The sequence below is a fragment of the Morone saxatilis genome, unplaced genomic scaffold (assembly GCF_004916995.1).
Source record: "Morone saxatilis isolate NCDOM2014 unplaced genomic scaffold, NCSU_SB_2.0 Contig19, whole genome shotgun sequence".
Classification (NCBI taxonomy): Eukaryota; Metazoa; Chordata; class Actinopteri; family Moronidae; genus Morone; species Morone saxatilis.
This window is the reverse complement of record NW_023339751.1, coordinates 1,999,509-2,022,494: the sequence shown is the minus strand read 5'-3', so window position 1 is coordinate 2,022,494 and position 22,986 is coordinate 1,999,509. Positions and strand designations below refer to the sequence as shown.

Below are 22,986 nucleotides of genomic sequence, written 5' to 3'. Positions count from 1 at the left end.
AAACTTTCTCAATATTTTGACTAAGAATCTCAAAAAATTTAGTTAATTATAAAGACTTACAGAATCCTTTTTTTTCACATTTGATACCTACAATACAATTAGAAAAAAACAATATGGGCTATGAGTTGTTATAAAAAGTGAAAATCACTAAAAGTGTTGGTAGTTTACCATCAACTTCTACAGTACTGATGTCGTAGTGGCTGCTGACTCTGGCCAGGTAGTCTCTGATGTACCAGTGGGGGGTGTCACTGGACACGTTGATACGGTATTCGGCCACACCCAGATTGGAGCCCGGTGCAGGATCCTTGTAACTGGCGTTGTAGAATTTGTTCTGGAAACCGATCGACAGAATGTCCACCAGCTAAGAAAGATGGAGAAATACCGTAATACACTTCAATTAAAAGCAGGTCTCCTTTAATAGCCTGGTCTGGAGTTTTGTGCAAAAGGAATTAAAGGCCTGTCCCACACATTTTACTGTTACATGTTAATAATTAATATGTTGCCAGCCATCTCTGACATACCCACACACCAGAGTAGTAAACACACTTTGTTAATTTACTTTAGTATTTATTTCTAACAACTTTTTAAGTTTACCTACATTTTGACACTCTGCCACACACACACACCTGTTTGAGTCCTTCAGTCCCGCTCTTCTTCCAGCCCACAGAGACGTTAAACATATTACACCCTGCAGAGAAAGAGCAGCAGCGACAGCTGTGTTACGACCTCTTATCACCGTATATGGACGTGTGTTTACCATGGCAACACCAGAGGAAGAGCAAAGCTGTGATAAAGATAAAGAAGCATAGTGGGAAGTCTTACCTGGAGGATTGGCAGAGTCACCTGCAGAGAAAAAGATCAGTCAGAGTAAGAAATAAACACACACTGTTGTCACAATTACAGCTTCTAGTAGCTCTGCAGTAAGAGTTAATGTTACACTTGTGTTTTATATATATATATTGTTTGCACATATAAGATATAAGAAAACTCAAATACTCAATATTTCAGCATTTGGTTCACTTCTGTGAAGAAAAGTAAATTGTCTAATAGAACAATGGCGGGGACAAGAAAACAAAATGAAGCCTATTAAGTCTGTATGACTGTTTAAACATGATTAAAAATACATAATACAGACAGAAAAATTTATAAAAAGTTCCGTAACAGGAAACAATCCCCTCAAAATGCATCCAAATGGATAGGATGTATCATGTACTATATGTAAATAAGGACGTTTAGCCAGTACAGTACATTTTAGCCCCACTAGATGGTGTTGATTAAAGAGTCCCTTTAGGGTCAAGTAAATTAATTTAAATGAATTTTTGACTTCTATAATCTGTGAGTGTAACTAATAAAATAGTCCCCTGCAGGCTAAATGATGTTGAACAGACACGATTGTGCACGTACCACATCCATCAACGTCCTTGGTGTTCTGGTATCTACAGAAGCAGTCCACAGAGCCGGGCTTGTTCTTGCACTCAAACTTGGCATTGGGGCAGGTTGAGAGGTCCACACACTCATTTATATCTACAATAAAGACAAAGATAGCTGTGTGGCTAAAACCTTGAGAATAAATGTGTTATCGTTCGCACTGAGGGAATGGGTTTGGTACCTGTGCAGTTCTGTCCGTTCCCTGTAAAGCCAGGCTTACACGTGCAGGTGTAGTTTTGTTTTGTGCTGTGGCATATGGCGTCTTTGTGGCAGGGGAAGGGGAAAGGAGGGATGCACATGTCTGGGAAGGCATACAAAGGGAAGAAGAATGAGATAAATTATAGTGTATGGGGTCAATTTCTTTCTCCAAACCCGATAATGCAACAGCAAATCCTGCAAACAGGAATCATGAACGCGCTACAGACCATGCTCAAAGCACTTGTATCCCTGTTTTCCGTATGAGACAGTATTATCAGGACACTCTCCACAGGTGAACTGCCCCGGCTCTGACTTTGACTGGCACTCCACCCCACGGAAACAAGGTTTGCCTCGGCATACGTCTGCTTTGTTCCCACAGAACTTTCCGCTGAATCCCTTCGGGCACAAGCATCCCACTACCTGAGGAAAGAACAGAAGGTAACAGGGACAGACACACTGTAAAAAACCCCAATAAGTTTGTTCAACTCAAACTTGGAAAGAGGAAACCGATCGCCTTATTAACTGAAACAATTTAAGCATCTATTGTATTTATTGTTACGGTAACTTGGGTAAATCACGTTAATTGTGCAAATTCAATTGAGTTAATTTAACTTAAAACTAGTAAGTAATTTATACTCATATGCAGCATTTCTCCAAACTTATTTGAAAAGTGTGTAAAGAGAATTTATCAGAATAAGAACTTAAATTAATCTTCTTTCTACAAATGTTTCTGCTTTTGTTGAATTTACTCAGTTTTCTTGCACTACAGCAAATTATTACATTACCTGTAAAAACAGCTGACTAACATCAAATCTTTACACTTTGGTGGATCATTAAAATTATTTGATGCGTACCTGGGCTTATGATGATTTATAGGCTGAAACAAGGACAAAAATTAAAAGATCTGATGCATTATAGCACAGTGGTGATTCCATTTTTGTAATGACATTAAGTCAACTTAAAGAAAATAAGTAAAACTGCACAAAAGGTTTACCAGAACAGCTGAGTTAGCTGCTAACATTGTCTGGCATACATTCAAACAAGATTCTACTACTCTGAATAATCCTTTTCCCCACATTCCCTTAACGTCAGTGGGGAACATCATGAAGTCAGGGGAATACACTGAATCTGAAAACAGCCGAATTTGGTCAGAAACACTTCCTTAGAAATAAATTATGCATCACGAAATGTATTTGAGCAGCTGAATATATTGTGCAATGGCATAATAAATGAAGAGGCTTACATAAGTTTTACTAACAAAGTAAAACAAGAGACGTCTGGTTGCATTATATTTTACGGCCGATATCTCCATAACTCAGCAAGTCACACCAAAACAATCTAGATGAATAAATAAATAAATGCATTTTTGATTTTGGGGTGAAATGTCCCTTTAAAGGAAGCTCTGAAACACCCTTTGTTAGCATTTATGGGCTACTATGTGCTCTTCTCTTCGCTGCCACTTATAAATCCACACAAACTGACTTTTGTTTGCTTCCTCTTCACCGTCGACATCAATTCTGTATATCAGCGATGAATCGAGCAAAAAAGAAGTGCTGAAAAACTCCAAACTGCACCTGGAACTTTCCCTGCAGGTGGATTTCAGTAACGCTGTCATACTGGCAGACTCCTCCGTTGAGGCAGTTGCAGACGCGCAGGATGGGCGTGAACAGGGAGCCGGTGACCTCGTCGCTGACCTTGATGGTCAGCTGGACGGGCGCCGCGGTGAGGAGCGTCCATGTCAGGAGGCCGTCACCTGGAGCAGAAACATTGAAAACCATTGTATTCCTCCTTTAATACATTTAAATATGTATTTTCTTATGTAATTGTATTAGTAAAAACAGCATTTCAGGCTTTTCTGCCAGTCTTTTTGTGCATTCTGTGCCTGTGCGTGTCTCTCTCTGTGTGACCCATCCAGTGACTCAGCTTTGAAATGTCCCATCTGCCGAAAGACTTAACTGCTGGCTACAGCAGTGCGCACACCATCCCACTGACAAATGTCAACAGTAACGTCATCTGTAACATTGGTGGAGGAGGGAGCTCTAGTTAGCATGAAGATTTGAGGGGAAAGTGTGTGAGTGTGTGTGTCTCACCGCTGCCTATGGAAGCCCGAGGAGGTCTGGGGTAGAGCAGTGAGTAGGTGATGGGGTCTCCATTTGGGTCCTGAGCCACAATCTGAATGCTGACAGTGGAGTTGACTTTAAAGCGGATCACTGTGGGCTCTGTCACTATGGGAGGCATGTTCCCTAGCAGACCACATCAGATTAGTACAGGTCCACGATGAAAACACAAAACACCATTTCAAAAATAGTCATCTCACCGTAGATCAGAGCCTTATTTTGAAATTGCTTCTTGGCATCCAGAGTCTGCAGGCCCAGGTTAGAGCTGCCGGAGGCAAGGATGTCGTGGACACACTGCATGTTGCTTTTGCAGGTTCTCCTCAGCTCCTCCACCTCAGCAGGACTGACGCTTTCCAGCAGGTGTTCAGTAGAGGCGGGCTCCAGTGGAACCAGTGGAGAAGGAGAGAATAACAGGCTCTCTGGGGCCGGAACCGCCCCTAGAAACACACACAGGTACAGAGTTGGAGAGGGATGCTGGGGACAGACATTGCACTGAACTGCATGAAGTTGAACTAGAAGAATTTAGTTTTGGAGAAGCTTGACTCACTAATTTATTTTATTATTTATATTATAAAATTGTTTAGGATGAAGTCATGGTGGGGATGGAGGCCTGTGTCGATTCTGAAGCAAACAGGTAGCTAATCCAGAGAGAAAATTGGTATAATATGTGCTCTCTTCTTTGTTAACACACGTGCAGCTGAGTTTTGGAGAGACCGGAGAGTAGAGCATTAACAGTAGTCAATCCTGCAGGTAATGAAGGCGTGCATTAGTGTCTCTGTATAGGCCTGTTTTTAAGATGACTAAATGCATTCTTAGTTATTTTATGCTTCTAACGTTCTAAAAACTCAGAATCAAAGATAACTTCAAGGTTTAATGCCAGTGCAGTTACTTGCAATAAATTTAGGGCTTCACAATATGGTAAAAAAAACTTGCGATATATTTGTGCAGGCCTTAATAATGCAACAATGCGCCCCGGAAGGTGTGGGAGAGGAGGCTGCATGGATGAGCTGAAGATCTACGATTCTGAGCTTTGTACCCATGAGCAGGAACACTGAAGCATATTTTTAAAGACGAATTCACTGACATTATGATGCTGCAGGTGGGAAATGCTCAGCAATGCAGACACAGAGCAACATCAGCTCTGTTTCAGGCAACCTGATGAAATCCAATATTCACTCTCCTATTACCTCTGTTTTTTATTCTTCACAAAACTCCTCAGGGAAATATCTGGCGCTTTTGCTCCTCTATGTCTGAAGTTTATTTATTTATAATGAGAAAATGCACATTAATTAACACAAGGATTTAAGTCCACTATGTAAATGTGCCAGATTTAGCTATACAGGCTCATTTTTTATCTGCAGTCCCTGGCAGGTTGATGGTATATCAGAAACATTAACATAACATACAAAAGCACACAATTAGTAAAACAATGACAGAAGCACTACTCCAGATTATTGTCCTGTAATCTCTGTTTTATAGATTTTGAGAAGGAGCTGAGAGATTCTTGGAGATGTTCTTTAGTTCATCAGCTAACTGTGTCTGTTGTGCTGTTTGGTGCTGGGAAGGTAGCTGCTGCCTGCTGGAGCTGGAAACAGGTTAATTTAACCAGTAACAACAATAGTTTACATAATATCTCAGCAGAGGAACAAGATTATGAGACTACTTGCACAACTTCTCAGTTAAAGAGAAAGTAGTCTTGTCCCAGTGTTGGAAATTAAGCAGCTGTTTAGTTTTTAATTGTTTTAATAAAAAATGATAAAAAATAAGAAGCTGGTGCCTGGTGCCTTCATTTGAGATTTGAAGTCGTTTATTTTTATTCTGCTGTTTGAAGAAATTGATTTTTTACAGATTCTTAAATTCGGCTCAATAAAGTGACCAAAGTTTTTATTGCTCGTAATAAGCAATTTTTTTCTAGTTTTAAGGCTGTTTACAGTCTTTCAGTGGTTATTTTAATGCTAGTTTTAAGAATTCAAGCCAAGTAAAATTGTTTTACCCCACTGGCAGACTTTTTTGCTCAACACAAGGAAATTTGATTATATTTAAGAATCTTTGGCTGAAGGAGATTTTCTTTAACCTTTCCTTTTTTGTAGAATATTGGATAATTTTATATGCTTTAAATAGTTATTTAAGTATTATTTAGGTAATTTGAATGTTGTGAGATCGAAACAATGAGCTGAAAGATGCTAAAAGACTCCCCTGATCCACCCTTAATATAAAAGTGTTGATTAAAGCATCGTAAAAAGCCCAGACTGACAGCTAAAGGTGGATGTAGATGTTTGATATTATTTCTCAGAAGGTTCACTCACAGGACATGCCGAAGCCGTGCAGTCTCTCCTCTGACGGGGGGTCTGAGGGGATGAGCCTGCCATCGGACATGAGGAAATCGTCGGATCGTCTGGAGCTCCAGAGACCCATGAGACCCACAGTGCGGTTGTAGAAGGTCTGAGGGACCTCCACCATGGCCGCCAGCTGACTGTGGCCTACAGACCGCCACACCACCACTTGGAGGCCGCTGGCGTACACCACTGCACAGCGATTCAGGGACACACAGCGCACGGCAAAGTCCTTCTCACCCATGTGCACGACACCTGAGAGCACAGTTATGACTCATTTGTTACGATTAACAGCGTTTGGGTATTAAATATACTACTTGTGTTTGTGTTTAGATTGTTGTATGGCAGATGTGTGTGGTGCTCATTACCAACTGTGACCAGGATCTCAGAATCATCCACAAAAACCTGCAGTCTGTCTCCTTTCTCTGCACATCTCCATTCAATCTGAAAATAATATTAATAGTAGAGAGATTAGAGAATAATCTAAAATTACAACCTACAGCCAGTGTTTGGTTTGTCTGTTCTGGGCTCCTGTAGAAACATGTTGGTTGGTTCACACATGGCCCCGTCATAGCCTATATTCTTCTGTTAAAATACTGCTGTGTATATATAATTTCTTCATGCCACTACCTCCTGCTGTAACATGTGCAATATTCTATTTCAATCAATATATTTATTTAAAAAGCTGTATATACTCTATTTATTTTGTTATTTAATGTGTTTTTCTTTTTTCGTATCTGCTGTGTTAATCTGGAGCTGCTGTAACAAGTGAATCTTATCTTATCTTACATAAGAACACGTCACATTTTGTTCTACAGGAAGAAAAAAAGATACATTTTTTGGCATACATTGTTAAAAATGGGTCTAAATGACTTGGGATGGGATCTTAAAGGGTTAAAAAAGGCACTTTAAGGGACTTTAAGACACGTTTCTGGGTGCATTTTTTAATATATATATTGTCTTCCCTGTACACACACAAACATCCTGACCTTGCCAATGCCCTGGTGGAAGGCAGCCATGCGCACCACCACTGGGACCTCAACGATCCCCTTTTCCTCTGTGTGCAGCCTGTTGGTCTGTCCTTGCAGGGTGAAGATATTAGAGCCGGTGGTGGAGGAGAGACGCAATATCACAAACTCTCCCAGGGCCTTGAAGGAGTACTCCGTCCCATCGAAGGTGATGAAATGGAGACTGCCGTACACCATCGCTGCAAGGAAACGTGGATAAAAGAGGGAAGTTTTTTTTAAATTTAAATTTATCATGTTATTTATACACCTGTATTACTTACTCACTGTACAACAGTGGTTCACAACCTTTTTGCTTAAGAGAGCTCTTTTCTCTCATTCAGTAAACTGACTAAGTAACATATTTTATGGATATTTCATATCATATTCAATGTATTACAATAATACTGTACAATGAACCCAAACAGTGAACACAATAACAAAAAGTTTGTGTAAATCAAGAGATTGGATGAATTTTGGATGATTTTTTTTTCTGTCTGTGTTATTTATCATTTATTTTGATAGTTTCTTTATTTATCAAATTCAGTGTTGTTCTATAAGCTCTTTGGTTGTTTAAGATAAGATAAAATGTTCCTTTATTGATCCCCCATAAGAGAAATTTTAGTGTTTTCTTGCTTGGCCATTGCTCTATCAGACAATTTACTTTACTTTTCTTCACAGAAATAAACCAAATGCTGAGAAATACCTACCTACCTAGAAAGACCTACTGTGTGTATTTTAATGTAGTTTAATTCATTCAGACCTCCCATGAAGCTCTGGCGACCCCTGGTGGGGGTTGGGAGCCACTGCTGCACAGCACAGGCTCTAGTGCTGGTTTTAACTTGTGTTTATTGGGAAGAATCCCTCACCTAAGCCCTGCGTAGCTTTCTTGGCCGGCGTGTAGCCGTCGGGGCTGGCCCAGCTGTAACCCTGGCAACGGTCCAGCGGTCTCTTGTTGAGGTAAAGGTGGCACAGAGGAGACTGGATACAACACCACTGGAACGGCAGGAGATCCTCGTCTGCAGAGAGATGTTTGATTAAATGCTGCAGCACGGGTCAGACAGACTGTCCTGTCAGCAGAAGGGTGCAAGTTCGATGTCCTCGAGCTAGGCACTAACATCTCACTGACTGAGAGTTTTCACTAAATGTTGCAGTGTGAGTGTATATTTGAGAACATCACATATCTTACCGATGTGTTTCTGTAAGCTCTGCCCGGAGAAGTAGCGTTCATTGTATCCAGCCAGCAACGGCCCGTCCAGCTCATACACACACCTCTTCCCCGAACCGTGTCTGTTAGACAGGACAGACTTGAAGATGTGGCCCCCTGCGCCCCCCCACCGCTGGTCCCTCAGCTTCTTCACCACTGAACCCGGATCAGTGGTGTCCTGCAGGAACGACAGGTCCTCCAGAACCTGGGTGCGGGTGCAGGGACATGAAAACAGCCCCACTGTCCACTGCGCAGGGTTAGGCTCCTTCATCGCCCACGCCTGGCACTTTATATGGGGATCCACGTCTGACCCTGCTGGTCCCGAGAAATCATACACCAGCTGACCTAACTTCCCCATGGTGCCTTTCATCTGCTGGGGCCTGTATCGGCCCCCGGGCCCGAAGAGGTTGTCCGGAGGGACAGTGGGTTCTTTGTGGGTGGTTCTCCCATCTGTGTAGCCGATGAGAGCGTTGTGGTATCGCCTCTGGCCAGGACCCCAGCTCATGTCCCCGTATCGCAGGAGGGCAAATGAACGGACTCCATCGGTGGTCAGGATGCACTGGAAAGTGTTCGTCTGAAAAGTATAAATCAGAACGGTTTTAGGAACAGTGAAAGCAACAGAAATGTTTGGCCAGCTGCAGCAGCGATATGGCTTACAGAAATATTGTTCTGTTCCATGTTGTATATAAAAAGAAATATATTAAAGTTTAGATTATTATCGATATATGTTATAAATGTATATTGACATATAAACATGATAAGGGCATGGTGAAGACCTGAACACAAACTATATTCACAGAGCCTTCACTGTCTGATAAACAACCTCATCCTGCATTAGAAAAATTAAAACAACCAAAGATCTGATACAACACTAACTTTGTCAATAAAGAAGCTAATTAAGTATATATGTTTGATAAAAATGCATAATACAGTTCCTTAAATATCCAGAAAAAGTATCTCTGATCAATATTCACAGGAAATAATCTGCTAAAAATTCATCCAAATCACTTGTTTTGTTCACAGTTACTGTGTTCACTGTTTGGGTTAATGAAATTGTGTTTAGTTAGTAAATTAGTACTGAATGTAATAGGAAGTATCTTTAAAATATCAGTTTTGTCAGTGATAGGAACCACTGGTCTAATGTGTCATAGTATTGCTCATCATTTACCCTTGTTTTGATCAATAATTGTATCACTGACTAACACTACTTTGTAATACAAAAAAGAGCAACAAGACAGGACACTGCAAGATGACATACGTCAGACAGGTGGCAGCAGATATCACTACACTCTCTGCATTCAGGCCCTGCAGGTGAAACAGCCCCAATGTGGCACCAAAGTTAAACAAATAGATTCTTTAAGGAATTATGACTGAATATTTGCTTTCTTTGAGCTGACATTTAAAGGGCTCACGTTGCACATAACAATAGCATTCAAAGTAGGACAAGCATGCAAGCAAACAGTAACACTCCCTGCTCTATCACACCTTCCACTGCACATATAAAGCCAGTCAGGTGAAAGTGATCTTATATTCTCATGCTGCGTTTTATCTTATAGAGGATGTGAATTATGCTATGTAGGACATGCATATTTAGTAAGATATATATATATATACAATGAGTTATTGTTTGTGTAAGAGAGAAAGTAAAACACATCCTGAACATGTTTTCTGCTTTATTTCAATAAAATAAAAGTACAAAGATCATGCCTGTTAGGCCTTGCTTTCAAGATGTGTTTCAATTACATTTCAGAAAAAAAAAGATTCATTCATTCATGCTTGCATTTTTGACTTTTAACCTGATGAACAATCTTTTTCAGGATCTCTACGCCTCCTGGAAAACCTCGAAATTTAAAAACTATTTTAACAGTCATTGAAACACCTGGAAATTAATAAAAATGATCAAATATCCTGAAATTGTATTTTAGTCCCTCACTCAGATCGGATAAACTGTCTGACACTTTAAAGCAGGTTTACCAGATGTAAAGAAGAACTGACTTGCAGTGAGTTTTCGGCATCAAGTCTATTTTTTCCAGAGCTGCAAGCGAAATTGTTATATTTACATACATACAGCCTAATAATGATCACATTTCTTGTTGCTGTGGTTCATAGATACAGGCCCAGTGAGGTTAATTGTACAACGTACTTGCAAAACTTTTTAGAAGTGGATTTTTCTGTAAAGAAAAATACTTGATTTGAACTGTTACTACCCAGTTTTTACCTCTGAGAAGTTGATCTTCTGGTAGGAGACGGGCATCACGTGGTCCCAGGTGATTTTGAGGATCCAGGACGGGGTAAAGGCAGGCTTGCTTGCCAGCTCCTCAAACTTTGTCACTTCGTCTGCTGTACGATTAAACACTATCTGCGAGAAGACATCTGACATATGCAGCTCATGGTATTCCTGAAAGAAAAGGAGGAGTAATATGAACCAAAAGCTGCAATAAAGGCTGTTCTAAGCTTTTGATTTTACTTCACTCTTGATTAAAATATATAAAATACATAAATAAAAAGTCCTGTCTCATTTTGACTCCTCCTGGTACCTGATAGAACAGCCGTCCGTCCCCGTGGGTGAGGTCAGCATCGTCCCAAAACACCGCCAATAGAGACACATTCATGTTGTTTGGGAAACCGGTGGCTGAAGGAGCCGGGAGCAGGTACTGTTCATTCTCAGCGACAGATTGAAGCTGGACAAGACCATTATCAGAAAACTGATAAAGGAAAGAGAGGATTGATATCAGAAATATTATCAGCAACTGGTTGATTCTATCAAATCACTTCTATCAAAATCACAACTTTACAGCCAATATTGCAATTGCAAAATGTCTCTTTTATCCGTCCATTTTGTCATTTATTTTACCGCTAAACTACTGTGTTATGATTTTACTACTCACATATTTTGTGGGTAATGTTTCACTGCCATCTACACATTGTAGATGGTAGTAAACCATGTGTAATATGTGTTTCGCTATCAGATATCACACTCAGGAAGGTTATCAGGCATATATTCCACTGAGCATTACTGTAACTTCTGCCAATGAAGTTGGGAAATATGTTTGAAAAATTTTTCAAAATGTTAAGGGACCAATGTGTAGGATTTAATGACATCTAGTGGTAAAGTTTTAGATTACAACTAATGTAACACTTTTTGTGTTTGTATATGATCCTGTGAATGAGAACAAGCTGTGACGTGTGTAGGAGAAACTACAGCAGCGGCTGCAGATATAAGCGGCTCATTGTAAGGTAACAAAAACGCAACAATTCCAACATTTAGGTGATTATATACTAATAAAAACATGGTTCTGAATATTATATTAAATTCCTGCCAATAGATCTTAAAAATTGTTACACGCTGGACCTTTAAAAGATTTAAGTTTAATTTGCTGGAAAGTTTGGTCAAGGGCCAAGGAGGTTTTTGGTGTGAATCCAGGATTTTTTAAAAGATATCTTGTGAGATGTGATATTTGGATTCAGATGCAAACATTTCTCAATATATTGATTATTTAAAAATACAAATCTTACCTTTGCAGAGATAAAACTAACCCTATCGTTCTAATATTTATAGTGTTGTAGATAAATGCACTTAGAAACTCACATAAACCCGGTTGTACACTGTTCCCAAGAAGGGGAAACCAATCGGTGGTGTGATGTACGGGGAATTTCCATCTTCTATGTCTATCATTACTCCTTTATCACCAACCTCTTCTCCAAATGGGTACAGGTTGCTCTCTATTGGGGGAACATATAGAGTTAAGCATTATATTGCCATCAACCAAACAAATCAGTTCCCTTGTTACCTGTTTAAGCGGTTTTCCATTCAAATGTTATTTGATATGTAACAATCAGTTTAAATTCAAAACTCACAATGTACAACAAGCCACACCATTACTCTGATCTCTTGTGTGCCCTGTTGTGCTATCTGTAAGCTAGGCTATTGCTGCTTTCTTTGCTAATGAAAAATGGAGGAAAACTAGCAAGCTGTGCTTAACATAGTGCTGGATAGTAAAGACACCAAACCTCCTGAGAAGTTATGTGATGAAGCATTTTGGATTTGACACCACAGATGGAAAAATTGTGGATAAAAATGCAACTGTCTTACAGTAACGTTAGCTTGACGCAGCAGAGGAAGCGACAAACAAATGAACAAAACATCAATCCTAAACTGTAGTTTGATTAGGTCATGTGGGTTGCTTTTGAATTGATTTACCCAAATTACATGTTCTTTGTTCAAGTTGAAGTGAACTAGTGAGAGCACTAGCTTAAAATTGCATTTGCTATTATAACAAGCTTTACACTACATGGATGAACATAACTTGCAAATTGTTGCTATCATCATTATGAACATCTTTGTCCATTTTTCCCCACTTTTTACTTCACCTACAAATGGGCTAAAGACAAAAATGCAGTTTTCTACATAGAACAAGGCTATATTTTGGGTAATCAAATAGTGAGATACACAAATGCTTTAAGGTTTTGACAGTCATAAGGAAGTAGTAAGTACTAAGACTAATGAATCAAAAAAACACATACAACGAGAAACACACACAAAAACAGACATCTAGGTATGATTATCAAGACAGGTGATTAACAAAGGTATAGCCAACCCTTTAGAGTCATCTCGCTGCACACTGTGCTGTTTTGGGGGCAGGAACAACTGTAAGACCCTGGCAGGTTGGTGCAAGATGTCTGCCCAGGACATGCCATGAGTGACACACACTCATCCAAGTCCACACATCCTCCTTTTCCTCGACCATTGTCTTTATTGGTAGCAATCCAGCCCTGACCGCAAGAGCATTTGAATCCTCCTACATGGTTGGAGCAGGTGGCAGCAGAGTGACACTGCCCGTTATTATTAGGCTGTTGGCACTCATCAAAGTCTACACACAGCGGCCCCATACTTACGAATCCGGGAATACAAACACACACAAATGACCCTGGGGTGTTATGGCAGCGAGCTTGAAGGTGGCACGGTTTGGTCAGGGCGACACACTCGTCCACGTCATTGCACCACGAGCCATTTCCTGCAAAGCCCAGAGGGCAGTGGCACGAAAAGGAGCCAGGGGTGTTCCAGCACCATGCAGAAGGGTGGCACGGTGAGTTCTCACATTCATTGGTGTCGACACACGCCAGTTCCTCCTCGTGGTATCCCAGTGGACAAGAGCAGTTGTATGCACCGGGCAGGTTGGCGCACACCTGGTCAAAGCGGCAGGTGGTGTTGTCCTTGCATTCGTCAATATCCTCACAGCCCAGGCTTGTGGGTTTGTACCCAGGAGAACACAGACAGAAGAAGGACCCCGCTGTGTTGTTACATAATGAGTGTTCAGGGCAAGGTGGACCATCTGGGTGGTGACACTCATCCACATCCTGACACTCTGTACCATTCAGAAGAAACCCTTCATTACAGGGGCAATGGTAAGACCCAGGCATGTTGATACATGTAGAATGGGGCTGACACACTGAAGAGTTGAGGGAGGCTGAGCATTCATCTACATCCAGGCACTCTGTCCCATTACTCCAGAATCCTTTGATACATTCACAGTAATATGAGCCAATAGCATTCATACACAAGCCATTGGTGCAAAGCTCCCCCTGCTCCGTGTAACTACATTCATCGATGTCCACACACAAGTCATCCATGCTGGAAAATCCGCTGTCACATATACAAAGGTAGCTTCCATTGGTGTTGATGCACGTGCTATGCTCAGGGCAGGTTGAGTTGACGAGACACTCATTGATATCCCCACAGTCAGTGTCTTCGTAACCATCCCAGCACTCACAGACAAAAGATCCAACTGTGTTTAAGCAGTTGGAGAAATTAGGGCATAGGGTTAGACCAAGGGAGCACTCATTGATGTCCATACACATGGAGCCATTGCCTGAGAAGCCTGGGTCGCAGGTACATCCGTAGCTCCCCTCTACGTTAGCGCAGGTACTGTTGTCAGGGCAGGTGAAGTCCCCTGTCACACATTCATCTATGTCCTGACAATTTGTCCCATTGTCCTGAAACCCTTCCCAGCAGTCACAGATGTAGGAGCCATTAGTGTTGAAGCAGTAGGAGAAGGCAGGGCAGACTTGATTTTGCGATTGGTCGCATTCATCCATGTCCCAGCATTCAGTGCCACTTCCTTCATAACCAACTATGCACTGGCAGTAGAAGGAACCCTGGTGTAAGTGGCAATTGGCCAGTGGGTGGCATTCACTACTAGCATTCAAGCAGGTATCTTCACTCACACATGTGCCCACATCGTACACCACATCCAAGATACACGAACATGAGAAGGAGCCAGGGGTGTTGCTGCAAATCATGTTCTTGCTGCAGGTTGTGGCCAGCTGACATTCATCCACATCCTCACAAACAAAGCCATCCCCCTGGTATCCATCCTGGCACTGGCAGTTGTAGGACCCATCTGTGTTTTGGCACAAAGCCTGAACACTGCAGTTGTGTGGCAGGGTGGAGTTCTGCTCACATTCGTTCACATCCCGGCAGTCAGTGCCATTGCCCTCCGTGCCAGGTGGACAGGCACAGTAGAAAGATCCAGGCGTGTTAGTGCAGCTGGCAACTGGATGGCATCCTCCGTTTTGGACTTGGCACTCATCAAAGTCTATAAGTTATCCAAAATGGGACAGTGTCAGGGAAACAGCCCCAAATGGTGCTAAAAGAAAACTGACAGAAGAGTCCACGTATGGAGGAAAAACAAACAACTGGTGCAATAGATGTTCATTATTAGGAACTGATACTCACCAGAACAGTTCTTCCCATCACCTATGAAGCCGCTCAGACAGAGGCAAGAATGGCTGCCCATTGTGTTGACACACTGGGCAAACTCACTGCACTCCTGCTGCCCTGTCTCACACTCGTTCACATCTAGAAAGGTGATGGACAAATGGGGAAGGAGGTAGGAAGAAACAGAGGGACATAGTTAAACTTAACAGCATCCCATCAGAGGACAATTCGTTATTCATTATGTAGAGGTTAGGTCAAACAAATGTGTTATCCTGATACTGTCATGTCAAGTTGAAATGTGTGGAAACTCATCTGACTAAGAGCCAGGAAGAGTAGGTGGTGTGCCGCTCTCTGTCCTGGAATAAATATCTCTCTCCTTCCAAACCTACTTAGAGCTCTGTTCAAAATGCTTTACTGATTGCCTAATGTTTAATGGTTACCACATAACTGTGTAACAGTTTAACTCCATCTGTGTTGCATATCATTCTGCACTGTTTCTCTTCAACCCCGCTACCTCTCAATTTCACTTGAATGTAATGTAACTGAGAATTATTCCTTGTGTTGTGAATTTTTTTTGTTTAAAACTATAATGATGATTAATAAATGTTACAAGGATAAGGGATAACTTCCTGATATTACAGGAAGATGTACTGTAGCTGTAATATGTATATTTTGGACAATCCACATCATATTTGCCTCAAAAATTGCTTAAATCCTTCTTCTTGTTTTTCTTTATCTGCTGCTTTTTGATTGGTATAGATTGGAAAAGACAAAATAAAGGATATAATGGCTTCAATCTGGACTTACCTGATCAGTTTACTTAATAAGGCGAGAAAAGATTGGTAAGATTTTGTACATTCAATGCAGTTTATGAATTACCCTTTCAAATAGATCCAGTTGATCTAATTGCCATTTCTGTTTCACTGCATGATTGATTCATATGAATCGCTGAACAAATCAGAGATATGGGCAGCGATTCAGTCTGGAACCAGGCTAACTTAAACACACTTGATAGATTTTTTTGAAAATAAATATAAAAGTTTTACCGAAACACTGTGTTCCGTTGAGAGTGTACCCTTTTTTGCAGACACAGGAAAACGATCCTGGGACATTGATACACTCCATATCATTTTCAGGACAAATGTTTTCCCTCTGGCACTCATCTATGTCAGAGCAAGTCAGCCCATCACCCACGTAACCCAGGTCACACACGCACTGGTATCTGGCAGACGAAAGGTGGCACAGGCCGTGAATGTGGCAGGCAGGGTCACACAGTGGACTGGGTGGCACACAGGTGTCATTGAAGGCCACTGTGCCATTCAAACATGAGCAGACATGAGCACCGGGAGAGTTGATGCACTTTGAGAAGGCTGGGCAACTTGCGTTAGAGAGAGTGCACTCGTTCATATCCTCACAGGAGAAGCCATCACCTTCAAAACCTTTCTGACATGAGCAAAAGAAGTCGCCCATCAAGTTGGTGCATATTGCCCGTGGGTGACATGTACCCTCCGCATAACACTCATCTATATCTTCACACTGGGTGCCATTTGCTGTGAATCCTCGTTTACAGGTGCAAGTGTGGGACCCGATGGTGTTCAGGCATGTGGCGTTGACATGGCAAGGGTTGTTTTTACACTCATCCATATCAACGCAGTCCATGTTGCTGGCAGGGCGGTAGTAACCAACCTGGCAGGGGCACTCAAATGACCCTTCAATGTTCTTGCACTCTTCATTCACTCCACATGGATTGCTCAGTTCTTTACACTCATTTATATCCTGACAAAGAGTCCGGTTAACCAAGATGAAGCCCGCCTTGCACAGACAGTAGAAGGAACCCTGGTTGTTGACACATGTAGCTTTGTTTCTGCAACCTCCATTGTCCACCAGACACTCATTTACATCGTTGCACTGGTTCACCCCGTCTCCAGAATAACCCACCCGACAGGTGCAGTTGTAAGAGCCAGGAAGGTTAACGCAAAGGGCATTGGAGTAGCATGGCTTAACCAGCGAGCATTCATCCACATCCGCACAGGTGAAGCCGTCTCCACTGTACCCTGCTTTACACTGGCAAGAGAATGAGCCAGGTGAATTTGTGCAGGTTGCGTAGGGGCTGCAGCGGCCTGCCACACACTCATCTAGGTCATTGCACTTGGAGTTATTAAAGATGAAGCCTGTGCCACAGTCGCAGTAAAATGAGCCACCAGTGTTGACACAGGTAGTGGTTGAGGGGCAGATATTGGGCGTTGCACATTCATTAATGTCTTCACACAGTCGGCCATCCCCTATAAAACCTCCCAGACAGGAGCACTCATAACTCCCCAGCCTGTTGATGCAAACAGCATTGGGGTCGCATTCATTGACTTCATTGCATTCGTTTATGTCCGCACATGTCAGTCCATTTCCTACAAAACCATTGTTGCAGGTACACCGATATGAGCCCATGGTGTTTACACAGTCTGCATAAAGACTGCAGATGTTGCTTGCACATTCATTGATGTCCACACAGCTCTGCCCGTTACTTCCGAAGCCATTGCTGCACGTGCAGCTGTAGCTGCCAGGCAGATTTTTACAGCCTTTGTAGCCGAGTGAGGAAGAACACACATGAGGAGTCTCTGAACATTCGTCTATGTCAAGACACAGGTAGTTTCCGTTGCCCTTATAGCCAGCATTACAGGTACATACATAAGACCCAGGGTTGTTGGTGCAGGTGGCGTTCCAATGGCAGGTCCTTTGGTTAGCGCATTCGTTAACATCAGTACACTGAAAGCCATTACCTACAAAGCCAACTTTACATTGGCACTGTCGCCCACCGTCGTAGTTAGTACAGAGGGCACTAGCATGGCATCCCCCGTTTTCTTTTTCACACTCGTTTATGTCCTGGCAGTTGGTGCCGTCTCCGAAGTATCCATTGAGGCAGACACAGCTGTAGCTGCCCAGGGTGTTGTTGCAGCGGGCCTTTGGGTGACAGCCGTGCAGGCCGCTGAGACATTCGTCAATGTCGGTGCACAGCAGACCATTGCCCTGGTAGCCCATGCGGCACACACAGGTGAAGTTGTTCTTGACCTTCAGACACTCTGCCTGAGGGTGGCACTTGCTGCCTGCTGCCTCGCAGTCCTTCAGGTCAGCAACTGAGAGAGAAGAAGAGAAAGGAGCTTGAGGGAGAATCTGATTATGTGTCAACTCAATTATTTCAAATATGTTAGAGAGCATGTGTGATTTGGTGTCAAACTCTCTGTGAGTTGGGTCAAAACAGCAAGTTTCATTGAAGGATAGATACCTGCACAGCAGTATTCCACCACTGCAAACAGACTTATCAGCCACAGGAGTGGAAACCTGAAGAAAACAAGATCATGACAATTGGCCATCATTATGCGGCTTTTAAGTTAACATAGTGGGCATTTTACATAATTATCTTTTATAAGTAGCTGTAGCATCATATAAAGTCTGAAATGTCATCCAGCTCTGTTCTTGAAACAGGTAAAGTGCTGATTTGACCTAATTGCAAAGTATGAGTTACCTTTCTTACTGTACTTTGTGTTGCCACAGCCTACTTTCATCCCACTGAACAATGGTTGGGTGTCTATTATTACAGCTGGTGTTGTTCAACATATTGTCCTAACTCACCACCACCCAAAGAGGTAATTTACTGTCTTTCTGCTCTTGCTAATCCTTCACTGCCAAAATCGTAGAGGGTCCATGAACACAGTCTGTAAAACCTGCAATTATATTTTCTTAAATTTCACAAAACTGAATGTTTTCTAAAACTGATGGATTGTTTGTGTTCAGAGGTTGATAGAACAAATTAAATAAACAAATAATTCAACAACCAGTGATTAAAACCTAAAAAACTGAGGCTACAACGTTAAAGCCAGATTTAAAAGATAGGTCTTTAAGTGTTTGATGTACCCAATTCAGCCAGTAAAAATGGATTATAGACACTGAATAATAAAAAAGAGTTTTCATTAAGCACATGAAGGCAGTGTTGTGAGCGAGCACAATGTGGGATCCACATAATCAAGAACACGGAATAAGCTGATAGGAAAAATTTTTCACCTCTTTTGTTCAGGAATCTAAAAACTTTCCAGACACTCCCTGCCACTACAGTTTCCCCCGGGGAAGGCTGGAATAAAGTCAAGGTGTTTTGGGTGAACTGATATCCGACCAGACACACCAGAGAGCTCTGATTTAAAATCTGTTTTCCCAAGATAGACTCTGTCAGTCGCCACTAATTCAGTTGCGACATTTTGCTTAAGGAAATACTTAAACTGAATTATAAGAAGAATCCCTGTTTGTTCTGGTTAGATTACCATTTAAATGCCAATATTCTCTCCCGGCAATGCAGAGACTATTGTCTGTGACTCAGGAGGCTCTGGATGGACAGAGAGAGGACTGAGGCAGACTCTCACATTACAGAAATGCTGAACTGTCTACTGTATATCAAGCTGCCCCGAGAGACTCCAACTAGGACAGAAATGGGTATGAAACCTACCATAAAGGGCAGCCACTCTTGCAACACCTATAGTCTTAAGATAGCATTTGAAATGTGAGTAAATGGCTACTGTTTGTGACAGTAAAGTGCACCTTCCTGGTGCACTTGACTCCTTTTGAAAGCATTTTCTATTATATGGGATGGGAAACTCCAAAACATCAGACGTTAATGTCAAATTATCAAAAACTCCCTAAAAAGATACTCAACAGGTACATTTCACATTGTCATAACGGGCTAATGAGTTGAAATCTTAACTTTGTGAGGAGATTTAGGAATAAAATGTTTCTCATGTTTGTAGAAAAATCATCTGTTGATATTGTCTCATAAAGAATGGCTACAGTGTAGAACAGTGAAGTATAACTTAAAAGACAAAGATCCCTTTGTGCAGAGTTATTATCAGCAACACTGGCCCTAGAGCAGTGATAGTAAAATATCTTATAGATATTTTATTTCATATTCAATGAATAATAGTTCAGTACAACTAATAAATTGCACAATTAACCACCCAAGTTTGTGTAATTAAAGCATGTGTGGAGGAACACAGATAATTTCCTGTGAATATTGATCAGCAACTTGTTTACACAGTTCTCTGTCTGTATTATGTATATTTTTATTTTTAATACTCACAGATTACAGACTTATTAGGCTTCTTCTTCTTCTGAAAATTCTATGTTTTTTACTCTCATTGTTCTATTAGCTCTTTGGTTGTTTGAACCTTTCCAATAGAAAGAGGCTCCGTGTGAATACAGCTTGTGTTCAGGTCTTCAAAGTTCAGAGCTTAAATAATAATTTCAACTTTAAAAATAACAATGTAATTTAGTTCTTTTAGTTCTTTTAGTCTTTAGTCTAGAAATTAACTGATTTCTGAGATGTAGGCCTGCTGTGTATATTTGTTAAAGTCTGCTTACATTCCTTAAAATCAAGCCTTACAACCCCCCTGAAGCTTTGGGAACCCCAGAGACAGGTTTAATGCCCCTCCAGAGGAGGACAGTTTGTTGTGTGATCCAGATGAAACTAAGAATGAGGACATAAGGGACATACTTTTTAGTTAAATATTCTAATGATGATTTCTTTTGGCTGGATGATTATGAAAAACTTGAAATGTCCTTCATTTTTTGTAGCAAACTTTTTGTGCCAATCCTGGGAGAGAAGGCAGAATGTTTTGTTAAAGACTGAGCTGTATAATCATCTAAAATCGGTAATTTTGCAGTGAAATAAAGTGTTTGATCTCTGCAACTGTATTTTTGGTGTCTTGTAAACCCATGGAGGTTGGGCACTCTGAACTCATCCATATTCTCTACCTGTAAGTGTAATTACATCCTTTACAATTAATTCTATTTTAATAAAGTTTGCCAGCAGCCGGTTAGCTTAGCTTAGCATGAAGAGTGGAAACAGTGGGAAACAGGCTGGCTCTGTACCATAAGAAATGCCAAGCAGCAACACTAAAAGGCTTTCTAATTAACATATTATATCTAATCATATGTCTAACAATTTGTGGTTAATAGGGTGTAGATAACTTGCTGAAATCACTACACCCAGGCCAAGAAATAGTTGTTATATTTTAATAATAACCTTCTATAAAACCATTTTATAAAGAAGCAGGTTCTGAATACAACCAGGTCTCCCACAGTTTCCTGGTCTTTATGCTAAGCTAAGGTAACCAGCATTCTGGCTTAAGCATTATCTGCTATAATTAAATAAAGTAAAAAAAAATAAATACTCTTTATATATGCATATATAGATACTAAAGTATCTATATACTAAAGTATCTATATATGCATTCTGTTTTATATTTTATATACCTAATATCTTACTACCAATATGGCCAGGCACATATGAGTTACAATTCAGTTTGACTATAGATAAATAAACGTCATCTGTAAATAGAGGGACCTATAAAACAATTCAATACTAAATTATCATCATACTAGAGGGATAAATAAAATAAATAACTTTACAAATTATTAAATCAATCAGTAAATAGAACAAATAAAAGGAAAAACATGTCATGAGCTGATGCGTATAGCAGTGAATCAACTGTCCTTCTTTAAAACCAATAAAAACACAAAAAACATTTGGGTCAGTGTGACATGAAATTGATTTATTATAACTTCACTAGTGAATCTTGTTAACTATAAAGAGCCTTCGGCCACCACTTAAGGAGGATTCAATGAGAAGAAGCAGAGATTTTCACTCACCACATATTTCCCTGTCTCCTGGTGGTCTCTGAGTCATGGGGGAGAAAGTTTAAACTCCCCTCGTCTGGATCTCTCTCTCGTTCTCTTTCGCCGCTGATGTCGAACCTCTCTCCTCAAGCAGCGTCTTCTGCTTCCTCCTCCACCTTGATTCCTCCACCCCTGGGACTCGGGACAATGGCCCACCTCACCATACCATGCACTGCCCTGACATCTTAAACCTCTGGGAAGGGGAACACCCATATTCCTCTGCTTATGTGTCAGCTCTCACACAATAAGCGACTAGTCCCCCTCGGGCCTTCGTTTGTTCTCCTCGCTGTAGACAAGAAGACAGGACACCAAAAATGACTTTTATTCACCTGCTCATCAGGGGACAAATCTATTTTACTGTTTGATTCTTCTGTATTTGTAACAGAGAAGGGGCGTGTCCAGATTATTTCTACTGGGGTGGCACAAGTGGGGCAGTGACTCATGCAGAAGGTGACATGAAGTGTGTGTCTTAGGTTTCAAAGGAGAGACTTGTGGGAACCTATAGAACCTATTTTCATTCCGATATCTTGAGGTCAGAGGTCAAGGGATCCCCATCGCCATGCTTTAGAGTGTTATTTATGCTAGAATGACATGGTTGGTACCAGCGGATGCGTTGGCTCATTTAGTTTTACATGATATCAGTATCTTCGCTCTGTCTTTGAAAACGAAGTCCGCTACAGCTTCTGAAAGAAGTGGAAGACTTTAGGATTAATGTGGTGGCCAATCAGATTTCAGGAGTGACCAGTGGCCCCCCTCGCTGTGTGGACACACCCCTGTTTACAGATTTCAGTTTGTATAAAAGAGGCATATTAAAAACATGTGGATCATATTGCAATCATCTATTGATGCGGGTGTAACAGTTTAACCTCTGTTTGGTCAAACACATCCGGGTAATATTACATCAGTCGATCCTATAAATGTAAACTGATTATTTTCTTTGCAATGATTGTTATTATAGGACAAATTTGTGATTTTATTTTTAGTGGCTCCCTACGTTTTTCCTTAAGGGACCCCGTTTCTATTTCTATTTTGAGTAAAATAATGACCCCTAAAGGGACATATTTTATCATTATTTCACATTATATTCACTGTATAACATTAACAGTATAGAACAACTAGTGAACACAATAACTGCAGTTTGTATGAAATGAGAGATTTTGAGGAATATTGAGCAGATTATTTCCTTTTTATACAGTTTTCTATATTACAATTTAACCATCATACAGACTAATATTAATTTAACCAAGGACGAAATTTTGATTTCAGA

The 22,986-nt window shown here is 41.0% G+C and overlaps 1 protein-coding gene across 1 annotated transcript; it reads right to left on the bottom strand.

Moving 5' to 3' along the window:
• Positions 1–3,621: 3,621 nt before the first annotated feature.
• si:ch73-105b23.6 (fibrillin-1) lies at positions 3,622–18,373 on the bottom strand. Its single transcript, XM_035663763.1, has 14 exons — positions 18,283–18,373; positions 16,052–18,133; positions 15,024–15,146; positions 12,886–14,883; positions 11,877–12,010; positions 10,825–10,992; positions 10,506–10,685; positions 8,270–8,861; positions 7,950–8,099; positions 7,066–7,283; positions 6,445–6,520; positions 6,050–6,331; positions 3,944–4,180; positions 3,622–3,869 (listed from the first exon to the last, which is right to left on the bottom strand). The coding sequence occupies exons 1-14, from the start codon at positions 18,371–18,373 to the stop codon at positions 3,670–3,672; spliced, it is 6,531 nt and encodes a 2,176-aa protein (XP_035519656.1). The 3' UTR covers positions 3,622–3,669.
• Between the last annotated feature and the right edge of the window lie 4,613 nt (positions 18,374–22,986).

Coding starts and splice junctions, on each gene's coding strand:
- si:ch73-105b23.6 (XM_035663763.1), bottom strand. CDS start 18,373: ATGATGGCCAATTGTCATGATCTTGTTTTCTTCAGGTTTCCACTCCTG. Junction 14,884..15,023: donor TGATGGGAAGAACTGTTCTG/GTGAGTATCAGT, acceptor GATAACTTATAG/ACTTTGATGAGTGCCAAGTC. Junction 10,993..11,876: donor CAGTGTACAACCGGGTTTAT/GTGAGTTTCTAA, acceptor TTCCTTTATCAG/TTTTCTGATAATGGTCTTGT.